This window comes from Chiroxiphia lanceolata, chromosome 25 (genome assembly GCF_009829145.1).
Source record: "Chiroxiphia lanceolata isolate bChiLan1 chromosome 25, bChiLan1.pri, whole genome shotgun sequence".
In the NCBI taxonomy this organism is placed as follows: Eukaryota; Metazoa; Chordata; class Aves; order Passeriformes; family Pipridae; genus Chiroxiphia; species Chiroxiphia lanceolata.
The window spans coordinates 6521698-6543103 of record NC_045661.1 but is presented as its reverse complement, the minus strand read 5'-3'; the positions used below and the strand labels follow the sequence as shown (position 1 = coordinate 6543103).

Genomic DNA, 21406 nt, shown 5'->3' with positions numbered 1-21406 from the left:
TTCTCGTCCCCTGGCTGAACAGCCCCAGATTTCTCAGCCTCAGATTCCTCAGGACATCCTCACCCTGCCAATGAGCCAGAGGGTTTCCCCGTGTGCCCACGAGGGTTTTAACCTGCTCGACCACGGCACAAACAGCAGCAAAATCCAATTATATCAGCATCACTTTCTTTAGCAAAGAGCCTTTCAATCATTTCCCACGACTTCTGCTCCAGATGGGCCCAAGCACAGACCTGTCCCCCAACACTGCAGTTGTTTCATGTGATATTTTCCCTCCCTCCCTCCCTCCCAAATGCCAACCCATGTGAACACACCCACACGGGCACCCACCTCCAGCCTCTCGGCACCTCCTGCTCACAGAGGAGGCCTTTAGACACTGAAAACTCCCCCCCAGGTCCCTTGGGAGCCTGGCCAGGGCTTGGGCCCACCCGCAGAGCCCAGGCCAGAGCCCTCAGCCTCAGTCAGTCCCTCACCCCACACCCGGTGCTTGGCTTTCCACAGAAAGCATCTGCAGACTGCAGGGTTGTCCCTCTGGGAGGAAAGCTTGGCAATGGACCCAACATCCTCCTCCACCAGTTAATATTCCAGAGACCTCCCAGCTCACTTTTGGAAGCCATCTGGGAAACCTCTGGCTCACCAAAGCATTCTTTAGGAGGAAATTAATAGTAAATTAAGGTTTCAAGGTTAGATAAAGAATCCAGTATCTTTCTGCTTGGCTGGAAAACCTGAAATGGCACTGCCAGTCACTCCCTGTCCCCAGAGGGGCCCTCCAAGTTATTAACTCAGGGCTATTTTCCCCCCTTACAAGCAGCAAATATAACCCACAGCACACAGGTACCATGAAGTCTGTCCCATAGACCACATCCTGTTCCTTTCTACTATAGCTTTGTTCTCATACAATGTCACCAAGTTCAATGATTTCAAAATGCAAAAAAAATTGCAGAAAAGTGGCACCAGGATGACCAGGGAATTCTGGTCAGTTGGGGTGTTTGGGTTCAGCCCCCTCTGAGGCCCCAGGGCTGCCTCCCCCAGCTCCAGTGTGAACTCCCACCCCCAACACGGGGCCAGGCTCTTCCCCAGCACTGACTCACGGCCACCACGACCCGCCAACTCACCCTGAGCCTCCTCCTCCTCATCCCACCACCCTCACCCCTGGCCTCACCCCCTGCACCCCTGGGGGAGCTGCCTGACAGGACAAGGCTTGCACAAAAGCCCCTCAAAAGACACAAATGAAGGAGGTTTCAGGGTGGGTTTTACCCCCCTGAGACAAGTGAGCCAGGCGGGAACCCAAATCTGCAGCAGGTTCAATCCCTCAGCACCCACTCCTCAGCTGCTGGGGAGCACCAAGGCACGGCTGAGCAGAGCCCCTGGTGCAGAGCAAGACCCATGAAGCCACAAAGCTTCCTGGAGAGGGATGAAATGTTTGATCCCACAGCTGAGCTGATTCTGGCCACGCCAGAAAGCCGGACCTGTCCGTCAGTCCCAGCACTGGTGTCTCAGGAACCTGCCACTTTGGAGGCTCCCCCACTCTCCAGTGGTGACACAGGTCCTGCACAACCTCTGGGGTGTCTCCTGGAAAAGAGGTGCAGGAGGAACAAGCACCAAGGCTGGGAAGGCCCCTGAGCAGTGCCGGGTGCCAGGGAGACGGCGGCAGGGAGCTGTGCTGGTGGCTCCCTGACAAACCTCCAGGGAAGTCCCCAGGGATCAATCCTGCTTCTCCAGCAGCACACACAGGGAGCAGCACCTTGTGCTGTCCCTAAGAACACAGGTACCTGAGAGTCCCAGGCCATCAGAGACACAAAGACACCGACTTTCCCACCTCCTCTGAAGCCCTGGCAGCACCACAACCGAGAGACTCCCAAAGCATACGGGCACATCCAGGCCCCAAACCCCAGCTCCCACCTCGCCTCTGGACCAGCTCCCACTCACAGAGTGGCTTGGTGGTATCAAACCCATCAGGAGAAGCCCATCCCAGCATCCAGCAGATGGTGGCAAATGAGCTTAAAAGGAACACTTTGCCAACCCCGACTCGGCCAAAACCAGGGCATCCCCAGAAGGGTTTGCACAGCTCTAACAAAACCCGGCTCCCTAAGCCAATTGCCGTTATAATGATGCAATTTAGGGGATAAACAAGCCCTTAAAGGCTGGTTATTCAGGAGGAAAGCGTGGTGTCTGGAGGCAGCTTGCCATGGCTGTGATGAGCCGGCCCCAGCTGACAGAGGATGTGGGCACAGCTGGAGCTACCCGGGCTGGTCCAGCCCCAGGCACAGTGGCCAATGTCCACACCAGACCAGCCTGGCAAGCATTTACCCGGTGCCCAGCTCCACGAGCATCTGTGTGGCAGCATCCCAGCCCAGAGCTCAGTGCCAGGCAGATGCTCAGTGGGCTGACACAGCCCAGAGCTGGAGGGCTGGAACAGCACTGAGGAGGGGGGATACTGGGATAAATCAGAGGAGCAGGAGAAGGCCAGGGTAGGAGCAGGCCCACCCCCATCCCTGCCCTCCCCTCAGTGTAAGGTGGCAGCTGGGAAGGAGGGGGGGTGCAAAGGGACAGCTTGGGAGCATGTGGGGGGGCTGCAAAGGGCAGAGAGCAGCTCTAAATCAAGGAGCCCCCTCCTCATTACAGGAATCACTGCCCCCCCTCCCCAGCCATGCAGCCTCGGGGGCTGAATGTGCCCACTCTTCACCCCTGCCTGGCTCTGGGGGGTCACTGTCCCCTCGGCTCTGGTGCCCAGCCTGGGGGTAATGCCAGGGCAGAGCAGGTCCCCCAAAACCCAGCTCAGGGGGATGACGACAACCCTCAGCTCAAATCCAACCCGAGGGAAACGGGGGAACTCAGAACACCCCGAGTCAGCCACCCAGGGGGGGACACGAAGCCCCCTCGGAGGGATCCAGCCCCTCCCGGGGGGGCCAGGGCAGGGCTGAGCACCCCTGGCCCGGCCCCACTCGGGGGCAATGGGGACCGGGTGCTCCTGGGGGGGAGCACGGCACCCCCCGGGGCGCTAAAAGGGTTGAGAGCCCGAGTCCAACACCCCCGCGGGGGGAGCAGAACATCCCTTCGGGGGGGAGCAGAGCATCCCCGGGGGGAGGCTCAAAGGGCAGAGACCCCCCAGTCCAGCACCAGCGGAGGGAGCAGAGCATCCTCTGGGCGGGGGGAGCAGAACATCCCCAGAGGGAGGCAATAAAGGATAAAACCCCCGGCTCCAGTCCCACTGCGGGGGCCGAGCATCCCCACGGGAGGGGCAGAGCGTCTCCAGGGGGAGGCAATAAGGGTAAAGCCCCCTAAATCCAGCCCCACCGCGGGGAGCAGAGCATCCCTCTGGGGGGGGAGCAGAGCATCCTCTCGGGGTGGGGGGAGCACGGCATCCCCAGGGGGAGGCTATAAGGGTAAACCCCTCGACTGCAGACCCACCGGGGGGGCTCAGCATCCCCTCGGGAGGGGCAGAGCATCGCCGGGAGGAGGCTGGAAAGGATCGAATCCTCCGGGTCCGGCCCCAGTGGGGGGGGTTGAGCATCCTCCGCCCGGCCCCAGCGTGGAGGGGGGGGGGCCCAGCACCCCCCGGGCGGCCCCTCACGGGGACCGAGCATCCCCCGCGGGCAGCGAGGGCCGACCCCGCCCGCACTCACCGCCCGCCGAAGTCGCTGGAAGCCGCCGCCGCCGCCGCCGCCACCGCCCCGCCCTGCCCCGCCCACTGCGTCACCGGCCACGCCCAATCGGGACACGCCCTCACGTGGCCACGCCCATGGGATACGCCCCCTCATCTGGACACGCCCCCCCAGGTGAGGGGGGTCGGAGGGCTCGGGGGGCTGGGAGTGCGGGAGGGGCAGGGCAGGGTTTGGGGTCAGGGGTCCTCCTGGGGAAGGAACCTCCTTTGGGGGCAGGAACCCCCCCTGGGGAGGGAGGAGACACCCTGGAAAGGGAGGGAATCCCCTCGGGGGGGACAGAAAAGTCTAAGGGTGGGCAGGAATCTCCCCAGGAGGAACTTTCCTAGGGGGCAGGAGCCTCCTTTGAGGGCAGGATCCCCCGTGGAAAGGGAAGGAATCCTGCTCGGGGTACAGAGAACTCGGGGGGGGGGGGGCAGGAATCCCCCTCGAGGTAACTTTCCTGGGGGGCAGGAACCCCCCTGGGGAGGCAGGATACACCCTGGATAGGGAAGGAACCCCCTGAGGGGGGACAGAAAACTCTGAAGAGGAGCAGGAATCCCCTCAGGGGGAACTTCCCTGGGGGGCAAGTTTCCCCCTGGATAGGGAAGGAATCCTGCTGAGGGTACAGAACACTCTGAGGGGGGTGTGCAGGAATCCCACCGTGGGAGCAGGAAACTCTCGGGGCGGGGGGAAGGTTCCACCCTTGGGGAGAGGGCAGGAATCCCCCTGGGATGGGCAGAGAACTCCCCGGGGGGGCAGGAACCTCCCTGGGGATTAGGAGCCCCCATGGGAACGGGATTCCCCCAAGGGGCTTGTCCAGCCCCAGGGGGAGGGAGGCAGGACCTGGGCTGGGGGGTGTCCCCGGCCCTGGGTGCCCCGTTCCCCCTCATCTGCGGAGACCCCGAAGGTGGGGAGCAGGGATGGGGCCAGGCAGTGAAGCCCCCAACTCTGCCATGGCCCCCTCCTCCCCCTGTGAGCTGTGGGGGACAGGATGTGTCCCCCCCCTCCTGAGTTCAGGGGGTGTGAGGCTGGACCACCAACCTTGGCTCCCGCTGGATCCGTCCACACTCAGGAACAACTGCCTTCACCTCGCTCTTGTCATATCCCCATAAAACTTCATCTGTTTTCCACAGAGTTTTCCAAGCCAGGAGAACCCTTACTTTTTAAAACTAATCTGTGATACAGCTCTCAAATAAGGACGGTGAGCAGCAATAGTCCAAGGAGAATGTTTTTGGGTACCAAAGAGGTGGGTGCAGCCGCCACCACCAGGATCTGGTTTATTCACTGCCATTCCCCTTAATTTTTATCCAGAGCTTTAAGAACAGTAGGAACAGCATTTCTGCCAATGAATGGCCTTTCCTGCCTGGGATGATCAGAAGTTTTCTCAATCAAATGTGTTCCTCGCTGATAAAATGCTCTTTGTGTATTTAAGAAATGCTGAGAGAAAGAAATGTGGTCAGGAAGGGAGGTTATAGACACCATCAGCTCCTGGCCATGCCTGGGAAGCGGAAGAAATGTGGATTTCTCTATATTCCGTGTGTTACCTCTCTCCAGGGAGGCACAAGGCCTGATGCCACAGCCCTGAAAGCATCTCCTGTGGTCCGAATCCTCTCCTGAGGTCTCATAGGGAAGGAGCACAGGTGGGAAACACAGCACAGTGGGGTGTTCACGGAACCACAGAATCCCAGACTCACAGAATCGCAGGATATGCGGAGCTGGAAGGGACTCACAAGGACCATCCAGTCCAACCCTCAGCCCTGCACAGGCCCATCCCCAGAGTCCCACCCTGTGCCCCAGAGGATCATCCAAACCCTCCTGGAGCTCTGGCAGCCTTGGGGCTGTGCCCACTGCCCTGGGGAGCCTGGTCAGTGCCCAGCCACCCTCTGGGGGAAGAACCTTTTCCTGAGATCCAACCTGAGCCTGCCCTGACACAGCTCCAGCCATTCCCTGGCTGCTGTCCCTGGTCCCCACAGGGACAAGCAGGACAGGGCCGTGCTCTTGTGCCCTTATGTAAATCCCAAAGGCAGAGAGCAGGACCCCACCACCCTCCCAGTTTGGACACCCCCAGGACTGGGCAGCACTCCCAACCTGCTCTGGGTGGTGCCCAGATCCCTGGATGAGCAGGGCACAGGCAGGACAATGTGGAGGACGTGGGGTCAGTCCCCTCCTGGCCACTGGATTTTGGCCCTGGCTTTTGGGGAAGGTTGGGCACCCAAATCCTCCTCCTGGGGGTGTGGGTGAGCCAGGGCACCAAGGGTGGTGGCAGAGGGCACGGCCAGAGCTGGGGAGGGGGATCACACAGCCCTTAGGGGCGGCTGTGGGTGCAAGAGAGTCGTTACTGGGAAGGGCAATTGCCTCAGAGCCCCTCTTACTGGGAGTACTGGGAGGGTGGTGTGAGTACCTCAGAGATTCTCTTTACTGGGAGGACTGGGGGGCAGAATCTCCTCATACTCCCTTGTTACTGGGAAGGGGAGAATCCCCTCAGGGACCTGCAGTGCTGGGAGGACTGGGAGACGGGATCCCCTCAGGGCCCCCCTTACTGGGAAGGGGGCAGTTACTTCACAGATCCTATTTACTGGGAGGACTGGGAGGGAGGGATCCCCTCAGGGACCTTCAGTACTGGGAGGGTACAGTAACTTCACAGCTCCTCCTTACTGGGGGGGATCCCCTCAGGGGTCCCTGTTACGGGGAAGACTGTGAGGGAGGGAGGGATCCCCTCAGGGACCCTCGTTACTGGGAGGGGGCAGTTCCTTCCCAGACCCTCAATACTGGGGGGGATTCCCTCAGGGGTCCTCCTGACTGGGAAGACTGGGAGGGGGAGAATCCCCTCAGGGACCTTCAGTACTGGGAGGGCACAGTCACTTCACAGCTCCTCCTTACTGGTGAGGACGCCCGTTACTGGGAGGGGGGACAACCTCTCAGGGATCCTCCTTACTGGGGGGGATCCCCTCAGGGGTCCCCGTTGCTGGGAGCACTGGGAGGGGGGTCCCCTCAGAGGCCTCCATTACTGTGAGGACTGGGAAGGAGGGGACCCCTCAGGGGCCTTCAGCGCTGTGAGGGCGCAGTTACTCCACCGCTCCTCCTCACCGGGGGCTCCCCCCCGACGTCCCCCCTTTACTGGGATCACTGGGATCACTGGGGGGGGGGGGGTGGCCGTGTCCCTTCCTCCCCCCACCCCCCCGCTGTGTGACGTCATCCCCGCGCGCGGTGTCGCGGCGGTGACGCGAGACGGCCGCGGGGCGGGCGCGGTCCCCGCTGTCCCCGCTGTCCCCGCGGGGCCCGGCCGGACATGGCCCCGCGCGGCCGCCCCGCCGCCGCCGCCGCCATGCCCCGCAGGGCCGCCCGAAAGCGCCTCAAGTTCCGCGCCGATGACGTGTGCTCCGAGAGAGGTGAAAGGGGACGGCGCCGGGCCGGGCGGGGCAGCGTAGCCGGGCCTGGAGCGGGTGTGAGGGGAGAGGGGCCTGAGGGCACTGAGGGGAGCCGAGCCCGGCCCGGCCCTACCGGGGGAAGGCGGCCTGTGCTGTCCGGAGAGGAGCGCCTGGGCCTGGGCCTGGGCCTGGGCCTGGGCCTGAGCCTGAGACTGGGCCCGGGCCTGGGCCTGCGTTAAAGCCTGAGGGAGGAGGTGGTTGAAGGGCCTGGGCTTGGCCCGGCTGAGGGGTTTGAGGGGCAGGAGGTCGGGCCAGTGTCATCCGAGCGATTAGCCCGGCCCCCTCGGTCTTGGGGAGGGAGTGTGCCCAGTGGGAAGGAGGGATCTGTACTTGTGGAGGGAGTGTGTCCAGTGGGAAAGGAGAGATTGGATTTGTGGAGGGAGTGTGTCCAGTGGGAAAGGAGTGATTGGGCTTGTGGAGGGAGTGTGCCCAGTGGGAATCTGGCCTGGTATGTGGGAATGAGGACTCTGCCTGTGAAGGAGGAGTCTGGGACTGGGGGATGAGCCAGGCTCTGGTTAGGCTGGGTTTTAGGGGGGTTCTGGGGTTCGGTGTGGGTTGAGGTGGTGGAAGAGGGGGGCCTGGACTGGTCTGGGCAGGGGGTGGGTCCCCTGAGCCTGGGGTAGAGACTTGCTGGGGACCCCTGGTCTGCAACTGCTGTGACTCATTTTCCTGCCTGTGCATCTCTGCTGCTCTGGGGACCGTCCCCTTCAGGTGTGGTGGCTCTTAGCCCTTCTGTGCCCTCCCCTGTAATCCCTAATCCCCCTGACCCGTGTGTCCCACCCTCTGCAGTGACAGTGGCAGATTATGCCAACTCAGACCCGGCTGTGGTGAAGTCTGGACGGGTGAAGAAGGCTGTGGCCAATGCAGTGCAGCAGGAGGGTGAGTCTGCCCTGGGGGCCCTGCCCTCTCCGGGCTGCCTGTGCCTTAACCTGAGAAAATGTGTGTCATTCCATGCTGAAAATGAGCCTGTGCTGCTCTGCAGAATCAGGTGCTGAGGGCTCAGACAGCAGGTTCTGCAGGAAGCCTGCTGCAAGTCCAGTAGGAATTGCTGAGTCTTTGTTAGTGCCTGGAATAGAAGGGCTTGGGTGTCATCTCCTGCTCGAAGCAGAAAATGACATGATAAAAGTATTTTATTACTTTATTAGCTCACATAAAGCTGTAGGCAGTTTTATTAGCAGGTAAAAGTCTTTGCAGTGGCAATAAGGCTGTGACAGTTCTGGCAAACCTGTGCTGCAAGGAGGTCTTGGGGAGGGTGTTGCTGTTTCTTGGGGAACTCTGTAAACAAGGAGTTTCCTGGAAAGGAGTTGCAGTATTTTTTTATCTACTTCCTCCTCTTCTGGGAGCTTTCTGAACCAACACCCCTTGTGTGCTTGAGAAATGTTAAAGTTTGACTCTGAACTGGAGCTCATCACACATGTTGGGGGTGGATGTTGTTTTGTTGGCAGTGATGACTGAACTCTTCATACTGGGAAACTCTCGGCTTGTTGCTGAAATATTTTAAGTTTTTAAAAGAAATCCTTTTAAAAAGAAAATGTACTCTTTCCATGAGCACCTGCCAGGGGCAGTGATCCTGGTGAATATCCTTTTGAGCTGCTGCTTCTCAAGCTTTTAAGATCAGGAATCCTTTTGTTACCTCCCTTGGTATAGGCTTGGGACTTCCCTCTTCCATCCTCTCTCCTGCTCACCCTTCTGTGTTCTCTGTCTTTGAGGAAAAGCTGTGCACTTCAGCATCACACTGGCAAACTGCCTTTGTTTCTCCCCCACCCCTGCATCCAGCAGCACCCGAAAGGACAAACCCTTCCCTAAAATCCTGCTCTGTTCCTGGCTCACCTCCACCCCATCCTGATGGCTCCAGCTCCCAGCAGTTCCCTGCCCAGCCCTTTCTCAGCTCTTTGTGGTGCAGTCTCTGGGGCTTTCCCCTCTGGATCCTGGGATCCTCGGGGTGCCTCCTCCCCAGGGCTGTGCTCCAGCCTTATCGGGTGCAGCCCTGAGCTGCTGCAGCCTTATCTGGCACGGCCTTATCTGTGCCACGTGCCAGCCCAGGAGCCTCTGCCCCCAGGAGCCTCTGCCCCCAGGAGCCTCTGCCCCCAGGAGCCTCTGCCCCCTGGAGCCTCTGCCCCCTGGAGCTGCAGCCTTTGGCCTCACTGCCCTCCTGGATCCTGGCTCAGGGTGAATGTGGAGCTGGGTGTGACTGCCAGGAGCAGGAGCTTCCCACTGGGAGCTTCACCAGGAGGGCTGGGGGAGTTTTCCTGAGCTTTTTTTCCTCCCCATCCTCACCCCCAGGATGGGGAGGGTCACAGCAGTGAGATGGAGAGGGAGCCTCTGCAGGGTTGTAGTGCACCCTAATTCACTGTTGAATGGATTTATGTCTTGTTGACTGAGAGGTTGATCTTTCCTTTGCAGAGTATGGTGGATTTTTCCTCTGAACCCCTCTCTGAGTCCCTGTCACTTTTGTCCTCTCTTGCTTGGCTGTGTTTGATGTCATCCCTCACTCGTGTTGCCATCTGTTTCTCTCTCTTTTTGCCTATAAAAGGTCATGTGGAGAGGGCAGTACCACTGGCAGTGGGGAAACCACTGCCATGGATGCATCCAGATGCCATGGATGCATCCAGCTTCCAGAACAACCTGCAGAGTGAGGCTGAACTGGTTTAGCAAAGCACTGGAAGTGCCTCTAATCTGTGGGCACAGTCAGGCTCTGTCTTAAGACTGTCTTTCCATCTGCTGTCTTGCCATTTTGAAACCTTGTTTGGTGGTTAGAAATGAGAATATCTCTCACCTGAATTTATTTGTGATCTGTTTGTTATTTTTATTTTTGTTGGTTTTTTTTCTGCTACTCTGCCCCTGTGATTCGAGTAGCACAACTTGCTCTCCAGTGGCTCTGGTGGCTGCAGTGGCTGTAACTGGGATGTGTAAAACCTTCCTGGGCTGTAGTTTGTGCTAGGGCAGAAAAGCTTGAGCAGGTTTCTCTTGGTAGCAGTGCTGTTCTTCACCCAACATGTTGAGTTGCAATTCAGCTCTTGAATGAGTTTTATAGACTGTCTGCAGAGTTGGTGCTGCTGTGACAGTGCTGGTCTCTGACAGTGATGGTAGGACCACACCTTTCCTTTTCCAAGACTGTCATTACTGCCTCACGTGTGGATTTTTCTGCCCTACCGAGCCCTGAGTTTACAGATCAAGTTTTTAAAAGAATATTTCCCGACAGGGATATGCCTAATCATGCCCCCAGAGGGAGGAAAAAAAACCCCAAACCCAAAACAAACTCCAGCTGACTCAACCTGCTATTTTCCTCGTTAGGCCAGAGTCTTTCCCTTCACTAAATTCCAGGGTAAGTGGAGCTCCCGTGTGCTTGGCAGTGAGTTATTTCGCTGATGGACTGTGTGTCATCAGCCACAGCATCTGTTTGTCCTGCTGAGAAGGGAGTGTGACTTCTCTGTGGTCCTAAAACAATTCCAGAGTAGGTGCTGGCTCCCGGCTGAACGGTGGCCACAGCTCTGCTGTGCAGGGGAACCACTTACCCCTGCAGAAAGAGCCTGTTGTTTTATTCAGAATTGTAAATAGCTTCAGCTAAACCAGTGGGATCTGCATAATGTGCTGGTAATCGCCCTCATTGTTCATTCTTTAAAACAAGAAGCCGAATAATTATGTTTCCAATTCACTCACCCCTGCTAATCTTTCCCTGACAAGGTAATCCTTGAGCCCAGGATTTCCTTGCTTGTGTCACTCGGCAGAAAGCTTTAAGGCAGTGGTTCCACTGAAGTATCTCCTGAACTCGGATCACCTTTTCCTCTCTGCTGTTGTACTTACTGTGTCGTTTGTCATTCCAGTAAAATCCCTGTGTGGTTTGGAAGCTTCCTGCGTTCCTGCCGAGGAAGTTCTCTCCGTGTCGGGAGAGTCCTGCGACAGCAGTGATGAGATGGACACAAAGGAGAGCATCAACGGGCGGGCTGCCTCGAGGAAAAAGAAGAGCAAAAGGCACAAAGGTGCGGTCCCAGCTGCCCGGGGGCTCTGCGGGCTCCTGCTGCACCTCCTCCTGGTGTCAATGTTCGGGATTTACAGGCTGCTCACGGGCGTTCTGGACGTGCACAAAGAAATGCCGGGGATTCAGTCACTTGTAAATCTCCAGGCACTGGGTCAGGGGTGTTGTGTTTGCACAAAGGCAGAGCCTGGGGCATGAAATCAAAGCCTGAGAGCTCCTTGCTTTTAGTAAATATCTCTCAGCCTTGGAAAAAACCCAGTGCTCTTCCGGAGTTGGGAAACTTTGCCACTGGTGCCACTGGACGTGTTGCTTCACTGAGCTCGTGTTGGTGAAAGCAGGTTTGCTTTGGGGGTGAATTGCTGCTGTCCACGATGCAGTTGTTGGCAAAATACAAGCTCTCTTTTCAAGGCTGTGGTTTGTTACAAATGAGTTCAGAGGGCTGTTTTTCCAGCAAGGAAGTGCATTTGATCCTGTTGGCATCCCAGTAGGTTAATTCCAGGGAGGTGAATCCCTCAGCATTTACACTTTGTGCAACTCTACAGAAAAGCCATTTACAAAGCAACAAACAGCTCTGCTGCACTGTGGAACCCTGCAGAAGTTTCTAGTAACAGGTTGCTTTCAGGTTGAGAAACACATTTTAACTGGTTTTCTTGAGCTTAATACTAATTTATGGAGCACATCACCATCCACCTCAGACTGCACAGCACTCGCAGTTAAAGGACTTTCTCCTCTTTTTTTCCGACATCCTTCAGAATCCTGGCAAAATATAATACCTGAGTGGCTGGAGTTGAGTCTGGGAAGACAATATTCTGTTGTACTACAGCCTTGACTTATTTTTACTACCTGTTAGGGAGGAAAAAATGATGCCAGACCAGTGATGGTTCTGGCTGTGCTCTGAGTTCAGCAGTGTGGAGTTTGAGGGCTCCTTGAGCCAGAGATGAATTAGCAGAGTGGATGTTGTGGGTGTGTCTGCCATAAATCTGAAGTGCTGTGGGGAGTGATCACCTCCAGAGCTTCCTTGGGCAATTATCACACGAGAATAAAGAACTGCCCTTTGTTCCTAACCTGTCTCAGGGTTAGATCTGGCAAACACCACCCCTGTGCCACTTTTTATGCAGCTTTTCCTGTTAGCACCGTGTACAGGTTGTGTTTTCTTTCTCTTCTCTTACCGTTCCTGATGCTCGAGATTGTTTAGCTATTTATACTCTTTAAAGGTATTTTTTTCTCCTAAAGTGGGAGCAGTGGCTGTGGAAAAATGTGTGTTGTAAACCTAAAAACACCCCAGGAGTGAAAGGAGTGTCCAAACCCTCAGTTCTGGCTGAGCAGTTCTGACACCTCTGGGGGAAGAAGAGGCCATTCTGTTTGTCTGAGCTGCAATAACGTTTCCCACCCCAGAAGTTCTAATGGAATTAGAGATTTAAGAAAAGCAGCTGATTGCCAGTTGCAGGAGAGAATTGCTTTCCTTCCCTGACAGAACTCCTGCAAAAGCACTGTGACCACTGGAACAGAGGATTGACAAACTGGACAGTGTCTTAATGCTCAAGGACTTGCAGTTCTGATGACCTGTTAAATCAGCAGCTTTGATTAAATATGCAGGAGCTTATCTCCCCTTTACATAAAGTTGCCTCTTTATTTGCCACCCAGTTTTTCTTTCTTCACTTCAGGGTGGTGTTTCAGCTGTGAAAGGCTCAGGCATCGAAACAGGGGCCAGAAGGGCTTTGGGGTTTCCAGTGACCCTGAAGTTGTTCTTACTTGGGCTTGTTGGGCTGCTACCAGGAGTAAAGCAGATGTAGAAGTGGCTCGGTACAGATGTGGTTTACCCCACTAACACCCCTCTTTTTGCACTTAGAAAGCGCTGATGGGGGAGGTGGAGAGGAGTATCCCATCGACATCTGGCTGCTCTTGGCTTCCTACATTCGCCCTGAGGACATTGTCAGGTTTTCTCTGATTTGCAAGAAAGCCTGGACTGTGACTTGCACTGCTGCCTTTTGGACCAGGCTCTACAGAAGGTGAGACTCTCTGCAGAAATCTGAAACTGTTTGTAGGAGCCTTCAGCAGTGAACAGAGCTGGAAATAAGGGAATAATTCCCTCCAGGCGAGGGCCCTGTGTTTGTGTATTGACACTGTGTTGTGGGCAAGGGGTTGTGGGATATCCCTCTCCTATATGACAATATGAGAGAGCTGGGATTGTTCAACCTGGAGAGAAGTATCCAGGAGCCCTGTGGCCTTCCAGTCCCTTAATGGGGCTTAGATAAAGGAGGGAGAGGGACTTTTTATAGAGTCTTTATATAGTCAATATGTAGTTTTTATATAGGCAGATAGTGACAGGACAAGGGGGAATGGCTTCCCACTGCCAGAGGGCAGGGTTAGATGGGATATTAGGAAGAAATTCTTCCCTGTGAGGGTGGGGAGGGCCTGGCACAGATTGCCCAGAGAAGCTGTGGATGGATCCCTGGAAGTGTCCAAGGCCAGGTTGGATGGGGCTTGGAGCAACCTGATCTGATTTGAGCTCTGGTCATGGCCACCTTCCTGTAATTAGGGTGGCCAAAGAGGAACCAAGGTATTTTGGAACTGTACAGTGGCAGAAGTAAGTTAAAGCAAGAGAAAAAGGCAAAGAGGTGGTCAGAACTTGGAATAAATCCTCCTGTGCTTGTGCATGTTTCCTTCAGAACAAAACATTTCCTTTGCATTGCTCTCATTGCCCCGGAGGCAGCAGGGGCACAGAGCAGAGAGCAGCCATGGTCACCCTCACCCTTGGCTTTTAGTTGCCCAGCAAAGGCTTCTTTGGGATCTGACCAAAGGATGGCCCTGGAGCGCTGGGTTCAGGCTGCCCAGACAGAGCTCAGCTCAACTGAGTCCCTGAGAACCTGCAGCAATCTCAGCCCTTTGTGCTGCCTGCAGCTAAATCCCTGTCTGGTCTCTCTGGGAAAACTGCTAGGAATTATTGGGGAATTGTGGCACGATATCCCAGGATATGCTAAGTTGGAAGGCAGCCACAAGGATCAATGAGTCCAACCCTCAGCCCTGCACAGGCCCATCCCCAGAGTCCCACCCTGTGCCCCAGAGGATCATCCAAACCCTCCTGGAGCTCTGGCAGCCTTGGGGCTGTGCCCACTGCCCTGGGGAGCCTGGTCAGTGCCCAGCCACCCTCTGGGGGAAGAACCTTTCCCTGAGATCCAACCTGAGCCTGCCCTGACACAGCTCCAGCCATTCCCTGGCTGCTGTCCCTGGTCCCCCAGAGCAGAGCTCAGTCCCTGCCCCTCCTCTGCCCCTGCCCAGGAAGGTGGAACTGCACTGAGGTCTCCCCTCAGTCTCCTCCAGCTGAACACACCAAGTGCCCTCAGTGTCCTCACATGGCTTCAAATCAAGGCCCTTCTCCACCTTCATTGCCTCCTTTGGACACTCTCAAAGAGCTGAATATCTTCCTTATGTTGTCCAAAACTGCCCCGATATTCAAACTGAGATCCATGTGCTGGAAACCTTCGTGGTGCAGGTCAGGCCTCTGCGGCTGCCCCTGATCCCGTGCAGAGCAGCACAGCCCCCTCACATCCCTCAGGGTTCTGACCAGAGGTGCTGTCCTCGGTCTGATGTTCAGTGTTCTCCTGCTGTGGCTGTCTCTGCACAGCTCTGGTGCTGTGACCCTGCAGCTGAGGCCGGGTGTGTCCCCGTCCCCTCAGGCACTACAGTCTGGACGCGTACCTGCCGCTGCGCCTGCGCCCCGAGTCCATGGAGAAGCTGCACTGCCTGCGGGCCTGCGTCATCCGCTCGCTCTACCACATGTACGAACCCTTCGCCTCCCGCGTCTCCAGGAACCCTGCCATTCCAGACAGTACTCCCAGCACTTTAAAAAATTCCAGAGTAAGTGACATCGCTGAGGAAGTCTGAGGCGTTGCTGTTCCTGTTTGGTTTGGTTTTTTTCTTTCTAGATGGTGTTCAGATGGTCACCAGCAAAGCTTGGGTGTAGGATGGTCCCTGACTTGGGTGTAGGATGATCCCTGACACGGAGGGGGGGTTTGTAGGAGGATGCTGGTTACTTGTGTCTGTAGTGTTACTCTTTGGAGTAACTTCTGCCCCAGTCCTCCCCACACACCTTTGTAACCAGCAAAAGGGCACTTGCTCCACTGGATGTCAGAACTGCCAGGGATGTTTGCAGCTCTCCCCTCCTCTGGAAGGAGGCTCCATAGGATCAGCCTTTATACTTTGTGCTTTATTCTGACCCTTGTCTGCCAGAGTGCATATTTCCTCTGTAACAGGCATCAGGAGAGCTCAGGAGTGACACTGGTAGCCAGGAGTCGTGTCATGCTGCCTTCCTGTAGGTCATCCATGGTGGGGGGTCTGGGTGAGGGAGGGTGGTGCCAGGATGGTGAGCATGGCAAATGTGCAGAGCCAGTGTCTGCTTTGGGCCTCAGGCTGCACTTGTGTTGTTGGGCTGGAAAGGGTTTGTCTCTGCTGTGGGCAGGTGATTCCCTGTGCTGTCCCAGCTTGGAGCACTCACACCATTTCTGTTTAACTGCTGTTGACCATTAACTCTGAAATGCCTCTATGTCTCTTGTTTGGTTTTGACTTGCAACTGGCTGATACTCTTTGAGCAGCTTAAACAACAATGTGAATTCTTCACCCTCCAAATCCAAGGTCAGAAACCTGTTGAACGAGGTTTTTGGTGCCAAACCGAAGTTGGGTTTGATTCAGGAGTTGTACTTTCTTTTCCGTTCAGAATAGAGCAACCTCGTCTATCCCTGTGTGACATCCTCCCTTTCTTCCTTCCTTCCTCTCCCTGGTGGGGACTGGAAAGGCTGTCCCAGGCTTAGGGAGCATCCAGCAGCACACAGGTAGGTGGTGCTGCAGCCCAGGGAAAAGCACACACACGGATCTGTGTGCAGTCTTAGCTCTGCATCAGAGCTCTTCCTTCTCATCCTCAGTCCCCACTTTGGGGGGCCATCATTTCTTAAAGATTAAAAAAGCAAAACATTTTGAGGGAATTCCAACTTCACTGTAGTCCTGAGAACACCTTCCTCCCACTGCTTGGGTCTGCAGTGGCTGTGAGAGCTGGAAACCCCAGGGTGATGCATTTGGAAAGGCATTTTGGAAGGATTCACCTTGACATCATAACGGCTTTGGTGCCCACTGCTAGTGCTTCTCCTGCACTAATGGTTTGAGGAAGCTCTGTGAAGTGCAGTCTTTTACTGTTCTGCTTTTAAAAAAAGGAAATTAAGTGGTGCCGAGGCTTTGTCAGAGCAGCAGAGGCTCGACCTCCCCCTTGGAGCATGAAAGAGCTGCCCTGAGTCTGGTCTGGCTGTACCACTGCATTGCAGGACTCTGAGCTCCACCTGTGTGACTGTGCACAGAAACTCCTCGGCACAGAGGGTTTGGAGGAGGCTCTGGCACTGCCTCCCCACGCTCTGGCTTTCCTGGGCTTTGGTTGTACCTTTGACGGGTCCTTAAACTAACGGGCGCCGCCTCCCAAAAGTGCATGTGGCAAGAGGAGAGCCCAGAGCCGGGTGTTATCCGATCCAATCCAGCCTTTCCTCTTTAATTTCCTTTTTTCTTTCCCTAGCCTAGCTTGTGTGGGACACTGGAGCCGTTATGGTGTCAGCAGAGGTGTTTGCCCTTTAAAGACACCCCCTAATTTTTGGCGGAGCACGGCGCGTCTGAAGGGCAGGACGGCTGACCCGAGGACATCCTCTGCCCCTTAGGAGGTACTGATGTTTTGTGCTTCACTACTTGCCATGACCAAACGAGCTGCTCTAGACCAGGCTGTCTCTGCAGGTGAACCCCAAAGTGCCACTGGTGGTGGAGTCAAACTCAGCAGCATCCCCTGCCCACCCCAGTTCCAAAAGATCTGGAGAAGGTTTTTATTGGGAAAAAACCCCTGAGGGGGCTGCTCCCTCCCTGGGTGTTTCTGAACTTGACTCCACGTGGCTTTGTTGTTCACCTCCTGAAAGCTGGAGATGAGGGTCCTTTAAGGACTCTTGTTTATGGACATGACTCAGAGTTGAAGGAGAGGGTCTTGTATCAGCTGTAGTTTTAATTTTTGAGCCCCTGTGGAGGGGGCTGGCTCTGGCTTTGTTTCATTGGGGTCACTCTATCCTGGAGTGAAATCAAATGTGTGCTGTGCCCTGCAGCCCAGTCAGGCCTTCTCTCTTCAGGAGAGACTGTGTGTGGATCACAGGGAGTTCTCTTCACCCACATTGTTCCTCCTTTTCTGCTGACACTGGTGAAAGATCAGCCCAGCTGTGCTGGCCTGGCATCTGTCCCGTGGAAACACTTTTAGGGCTGGCTGGACTCACTTGCCAGGTTCTTCCCTTGGCTGTTGAATGCTGGTTGCTCCTACTGACTGCTAGGCAGGGAATGTCCCTCCCTCCCAGCTCCATGCAGGAGTTCTGCTGAGCCCCTGAGTGCTGGGATGGAGCCTGTGTCCCACCCAGGGATAACCAGGTGGCAGTGGAGGGCTCTGGTGTGTGTGGGGGTGGGAGGGCAGTGCTGGTGACCTCTGAGGCTGTTGGAGGCTGTTTTCTCCTTTGCTTTTCCAGCGGGACAGGAGGTTGGTCAGGCTGGGCTGTCCTGGCAGTGGTTCTGTGCTCTGAGCAGTGACAGGCAGTGCCTGGTGATGTCAAGGTTTGACACCACAGTGGCTCAGGAACTTTCTCATCCATCACCTCACAGCTCATGTGCTGAACTTTGCATTTCCCTTTGGATCCTTTCCTTCTTGATCCTTGCTCTGTTTGCAGTTGTTCCTGGCTTTGATCTCATTTGGAGCCCAGTTTGATGGGAGTTCCTGGTGGGTGGAGGGAATGGGTGAATCTGCACCACTCATCCCCTGCCTTAGGAAAGGGATAAATGGCACAACTGGATTTTTCTGTTTGGCACATCAGTTGGCTACGTGTTGTGTTCTCCAGTTGCATGAGGAGTTGGACAACTTGAAACTGGGAGACCTAAACTGCTGAGAGGGTTCTTTGAACATAGTTAATTTGAATAAGTGGCTCCTAATTGCTCTTATATAATTGTGTTTGTAATTGGAAGTCTTTATGCTCTGCTAAAACTTATTTAAAGTGGTGCCTCTAAGGGTTTCATAATTTTGTGTGTTTCTTTTTTTCCACCTCAGTGTCTGCTTTTCTGGTGCAAAAAGATTGTAGGGAACAGACAAGAAGCAATGTGGGAATTCAACTTCAAGTTCAAAAAGCAGGTATGAAAGATCGGCAGTGACTTTTGTTTGAAGCAGAAATTATTTTTCTGAGTGGTAAAAGGGAAGGTGGAAACTTTTTATGCCTTCAGACAATAAATGGGAACTCTGATTCCCATGGTAAACTAAAGCACAGTCTGAAACTACACTCAGTCTTCTGTCTGTGTTACCAAGACATTTGGAATCCCACATTTTCATTTCCTCCTTTGGTATCCCTTCTGACGTGGATCATTTGTTACCCCAAATAATCTCATCTTTGGGTGTGATTACTACTCAAACCCAGCTGTTTGACTATAGTGGTCAAAATGTTGACCAAAAACCTGAAACTTCTTGTTTTACCATTAAGATTTCTCAGAGAATAAAGCAAGGGAAAACCTCCAGGGATGGATCTTGGGAGAAGCCCAAGGTCTCAGGCAACCTTGGGAATTCTGCAGCTTTCCCCTCTAAAGGAATGGTCCTGCCTGTCCTGAGTGAAGGCTTCTGGTTGTTTTGGGAACACTGCCCAAAACACACGGGGAGGTGGTGAGAACCTGCTCAGCTCAATCAGGGCCTCTTTCTTTCCAAGTCCCCCAGATTGAAGAGCAAGTGTTGCAAAGGTCTCCAGCCCCCCATCCAGTACGAGGAGGTGCACACGAACCCGGATCAGGATTGCTGCCTGCTGCAGATCACCACCTTCAACTTCATCTTCGTGCCAATCGTCATGGGCATGACGTTTACCTTGGTGAGTGGGGGAGAAGCTGCCAGGCAAGCTTGGCAGGTTTTTGGCAGGAGGGCACCTAAAATCATGGAACCTCCTGGGTTGGAAGAGACCAACAAGGAGCTTCCAGTCCCAGCTCCTGGCCTTGCACAGGACAACCCCAGGAATCCCACCCAGTGCCTCCCTGGGGCTGTGCAAATCCCACTGCTTTGTCAGCAAACCAGTGTTAGGAATCTTATGAACAGGAAATGCTGAGGGTCTCAGTTTAACTTCTCCATTTCCATCAGCTCTTCCCTGTTTGGTGCAGTAAATACAGAGGATGTAGAGAATCTGCAGTTGTGGTTGTTATGCAGTGTTTGGGGGTGATTAGTTAGTTACCAGAACTGCAGCAGGTACGAGAGGGAGGGAGCAGGAGAAGTGCAGGTCTACCCTCCTCAAGAAAATATTTCCTTATTGGCAATAAATTCCGAGAGGAAAATCCCATCTGAGCAAACTCTTTGAATGTGTGTTTGGTCCTTGATGGGAGGAAGGGCAGCTTTGGAACAAACCCCCAAAGCTGGGCTCCAGAGGGCAGCAGAGCAGGAGTGTTGGGGCAGCTCTGTGGTGAAAAAGGGGCAGCACAAGGGGCTGTGCTGGTGAGTCAGGGCTTCAGAAGTGGCCTGTGCTCAGGAGAGGTTCAGTCTGGCTTCACTTGGGAGTAGGGCAGTGAATTGCAGACTTTCCCCAACAGCTACTTGCTTCCAGGTTCTCTTAAAATCACGGACTCATAAAATTGTTTAGATTGGAAAAGACCTTCCAGACCATGGAGTCCAACCATTGCCCAGCACTGCCACGTTCACCCCTAAACCACATCCCCAGGTGCCACATCCACACCCCTTCCAGGCATGGCAACTCCACCCCTTCTCTGGGCAGCCTGTCCCAGTGTTTTACAACCCTTTTACAACCCTTACAACTCAGAGCATTATTGTTTGGGTGGCCAGGCAGTGCTGTAAACTCAGAGTGTGACTCTGTGCTGGTTTAAAAGGAAACCAGTGAGAGAATCAAACCCAACTTGAGAGAGATCCCAAGTCAGAGTTACAACTCACTAAAATAATTGCAATAAGTGCAATGATACGGAGAAAACTGGTTTTAACCCCCAAAGACAGATGTATAACCCAGCACCCTGGGGCAAGAACAGAGCAGTGTTCGTGGGCCCCTGTGCTGAGCTCCACGTGTCCCCCCCGGGGGCAAAGGAAAAGGAAAGGAAAGCTGTTGGTCAGGATGGTGGTCACAGTTCTGTTGAGCTTCTGGTCCTCCTCTGGATCCACCAGTGGTGCCAGCAGCGCCGAGACCCGCAGAGTGTCTGTGCTCAGGTTGAGGTGGGGATGCCCAGTGCCTCCCCCAGGGCAGGACTGTCCCGAGGGGGGATTGAACTCTGTGAGCCCTGGGATGTTTTTGGAACCTTCGATGCTCTGGGTGGCTGCAACTGCCCCTTGTGCCAGTCCAAGGTGGCCCATGAGCAGAGACGACCCCTCGGGCTGGGGGTGAAGGTGCTGATGCCTCCCTGGAGGGGAGTTCCCAGGGCTGAGCCATTGGTGTGAAGACAAAGAAATGCTGCCCTGCCTGCAGGGTTCTGAGAGCCTGAGGTGTCAGGTGTGCCCTGGGCAGCTGCTGCAAACAATCCCTTTGTTACCAGTCCCTCAGCAATGGCACTGAGGGTGTAGCACACACAGGTTTGGTTATCCCTTTGTTACCAGTCCCTCAGCAATGGCACAGAGGGTGTAGCACACACAGGTTTGGTTATCCACAGGGCGATAAACCGGTCCCTGTGACTGCGACAAACTCTGAAACACTTCAGACTTGCACGGGCCGGGAGAAGTCACAAAAACCTGGAAGTGCTGTGCTCAGAACTCGTGTTGGTTTTCCTGAAGGCCCTCTAGTCTCTCCTGTCTTGCAGTTCACCATCAACGTGAGCACCGACATGCGGCACCACCGCGTGCGCCTCGTGTTCCAGGACACCCCCGTCCGCAACGGGAAGAAGCCCCGCCTGGAGCAGGGGGTGCAGGTGGTGCTGGACCCCGTGCACAGCGTCAGGCTCCTGGATTGGTGGCACCCACAGTACCCCTTCTCCCCAAAAGCTTAGTGCTCTCCCGAGGCTGCAGGAACCGGCAGGTGACTGGGTCTGGCAGGCCGAAGAGAATTTCTAGGAACCAGGAAAATCCTATTTTTATTTCTTAAATAAATTCTGCAGTCCTCCCTTGCAAGTGGTTGAAGCTGCTGAGCTAGTTTGTGTGTATATAACTTCTGGTCAGTAATGGGCAGAGCTGAGTGTAAAGCAGAAACTATTTGTAAACACACTTTTATGTAAAATTGACATTTTATGATTTGAAAGGAGCTCCCTGGAACTATTCATTTAAAATCCTTTTGGTGCTAATCAAAGTGGTCCTGTGTTCTGTTGTTCAGGAAGAAACAGGAGGTTTTGCTTTCCAAGAACTTTCCGATTTG

At 54.9% G+C, this 21406-nt stretch overlaps 2 protein-coding genes across 10 annotated transcripts in view; one reads left to right on the top strand and one right to left on the bottom strand.

Moving 5' to 3' along the window:
- PPFIA4 (PTPRF interacting protein alpha 4) overlaps positions 1-3672 on the bottom strand; it is a 65533-nt gene extending 61861 nt beyond the window's left edge. For all 5 annotated transcript variants that reach the window (XM_032710707.1, XM_032710708.1, XM_032710710.1 and 2 more), the window contains exon 1: positions 3624-3672. The gene's annotated coding sequence lies outside the window, so the exon portion shown is untranslated. The remainder of the gene's footprint in view (positions 1-3623) is intronic.
- A 3227-nt stretch (positions 3673-6899) lies between these two features.
- Positions 6900-21340, top strand: TMEM183A (transmembrane protein 183A). 5 transcript variants are annotated; one of them, XM_032710454.1, is made up of 9 exons: positions 6923-7030; positions 7859-7948; positions 10894-11049; positions 12895-13054; positions 14723-14903; positions 15276-15357; positions 18148-18228; positions 18791-18946; positions 20859-21340. In XM_032710454.1, the coding sequence occupies exons 1-9, from the start codon at positions 6931-6933 to the stop codon at positions 21137-21139; spliced, it is 1287 nt and encodes a 428-aa protein (XP_032566345.1). In that variant the 5' UTR covers positions 6923-6930; the 3' UTR covers positions 21140-21340. The 5 variants fall into 5 exon arrangements, with proteins under 5 accessions (XP_032566349.1, XP_032566347.1, XP_032566345.1 ...); XM_032710457.1 differs by lacking the exon at positions 6923-7030 and adding an exon at positions 7472-7583; XM_032710458.1 differs by lacking the exon at positions 15276-15357 and having other exon boundaries at positions 6900-7030; positions 18799-18946.
- Positions 21341-21406: the final 66 nt, after the last annotated feature.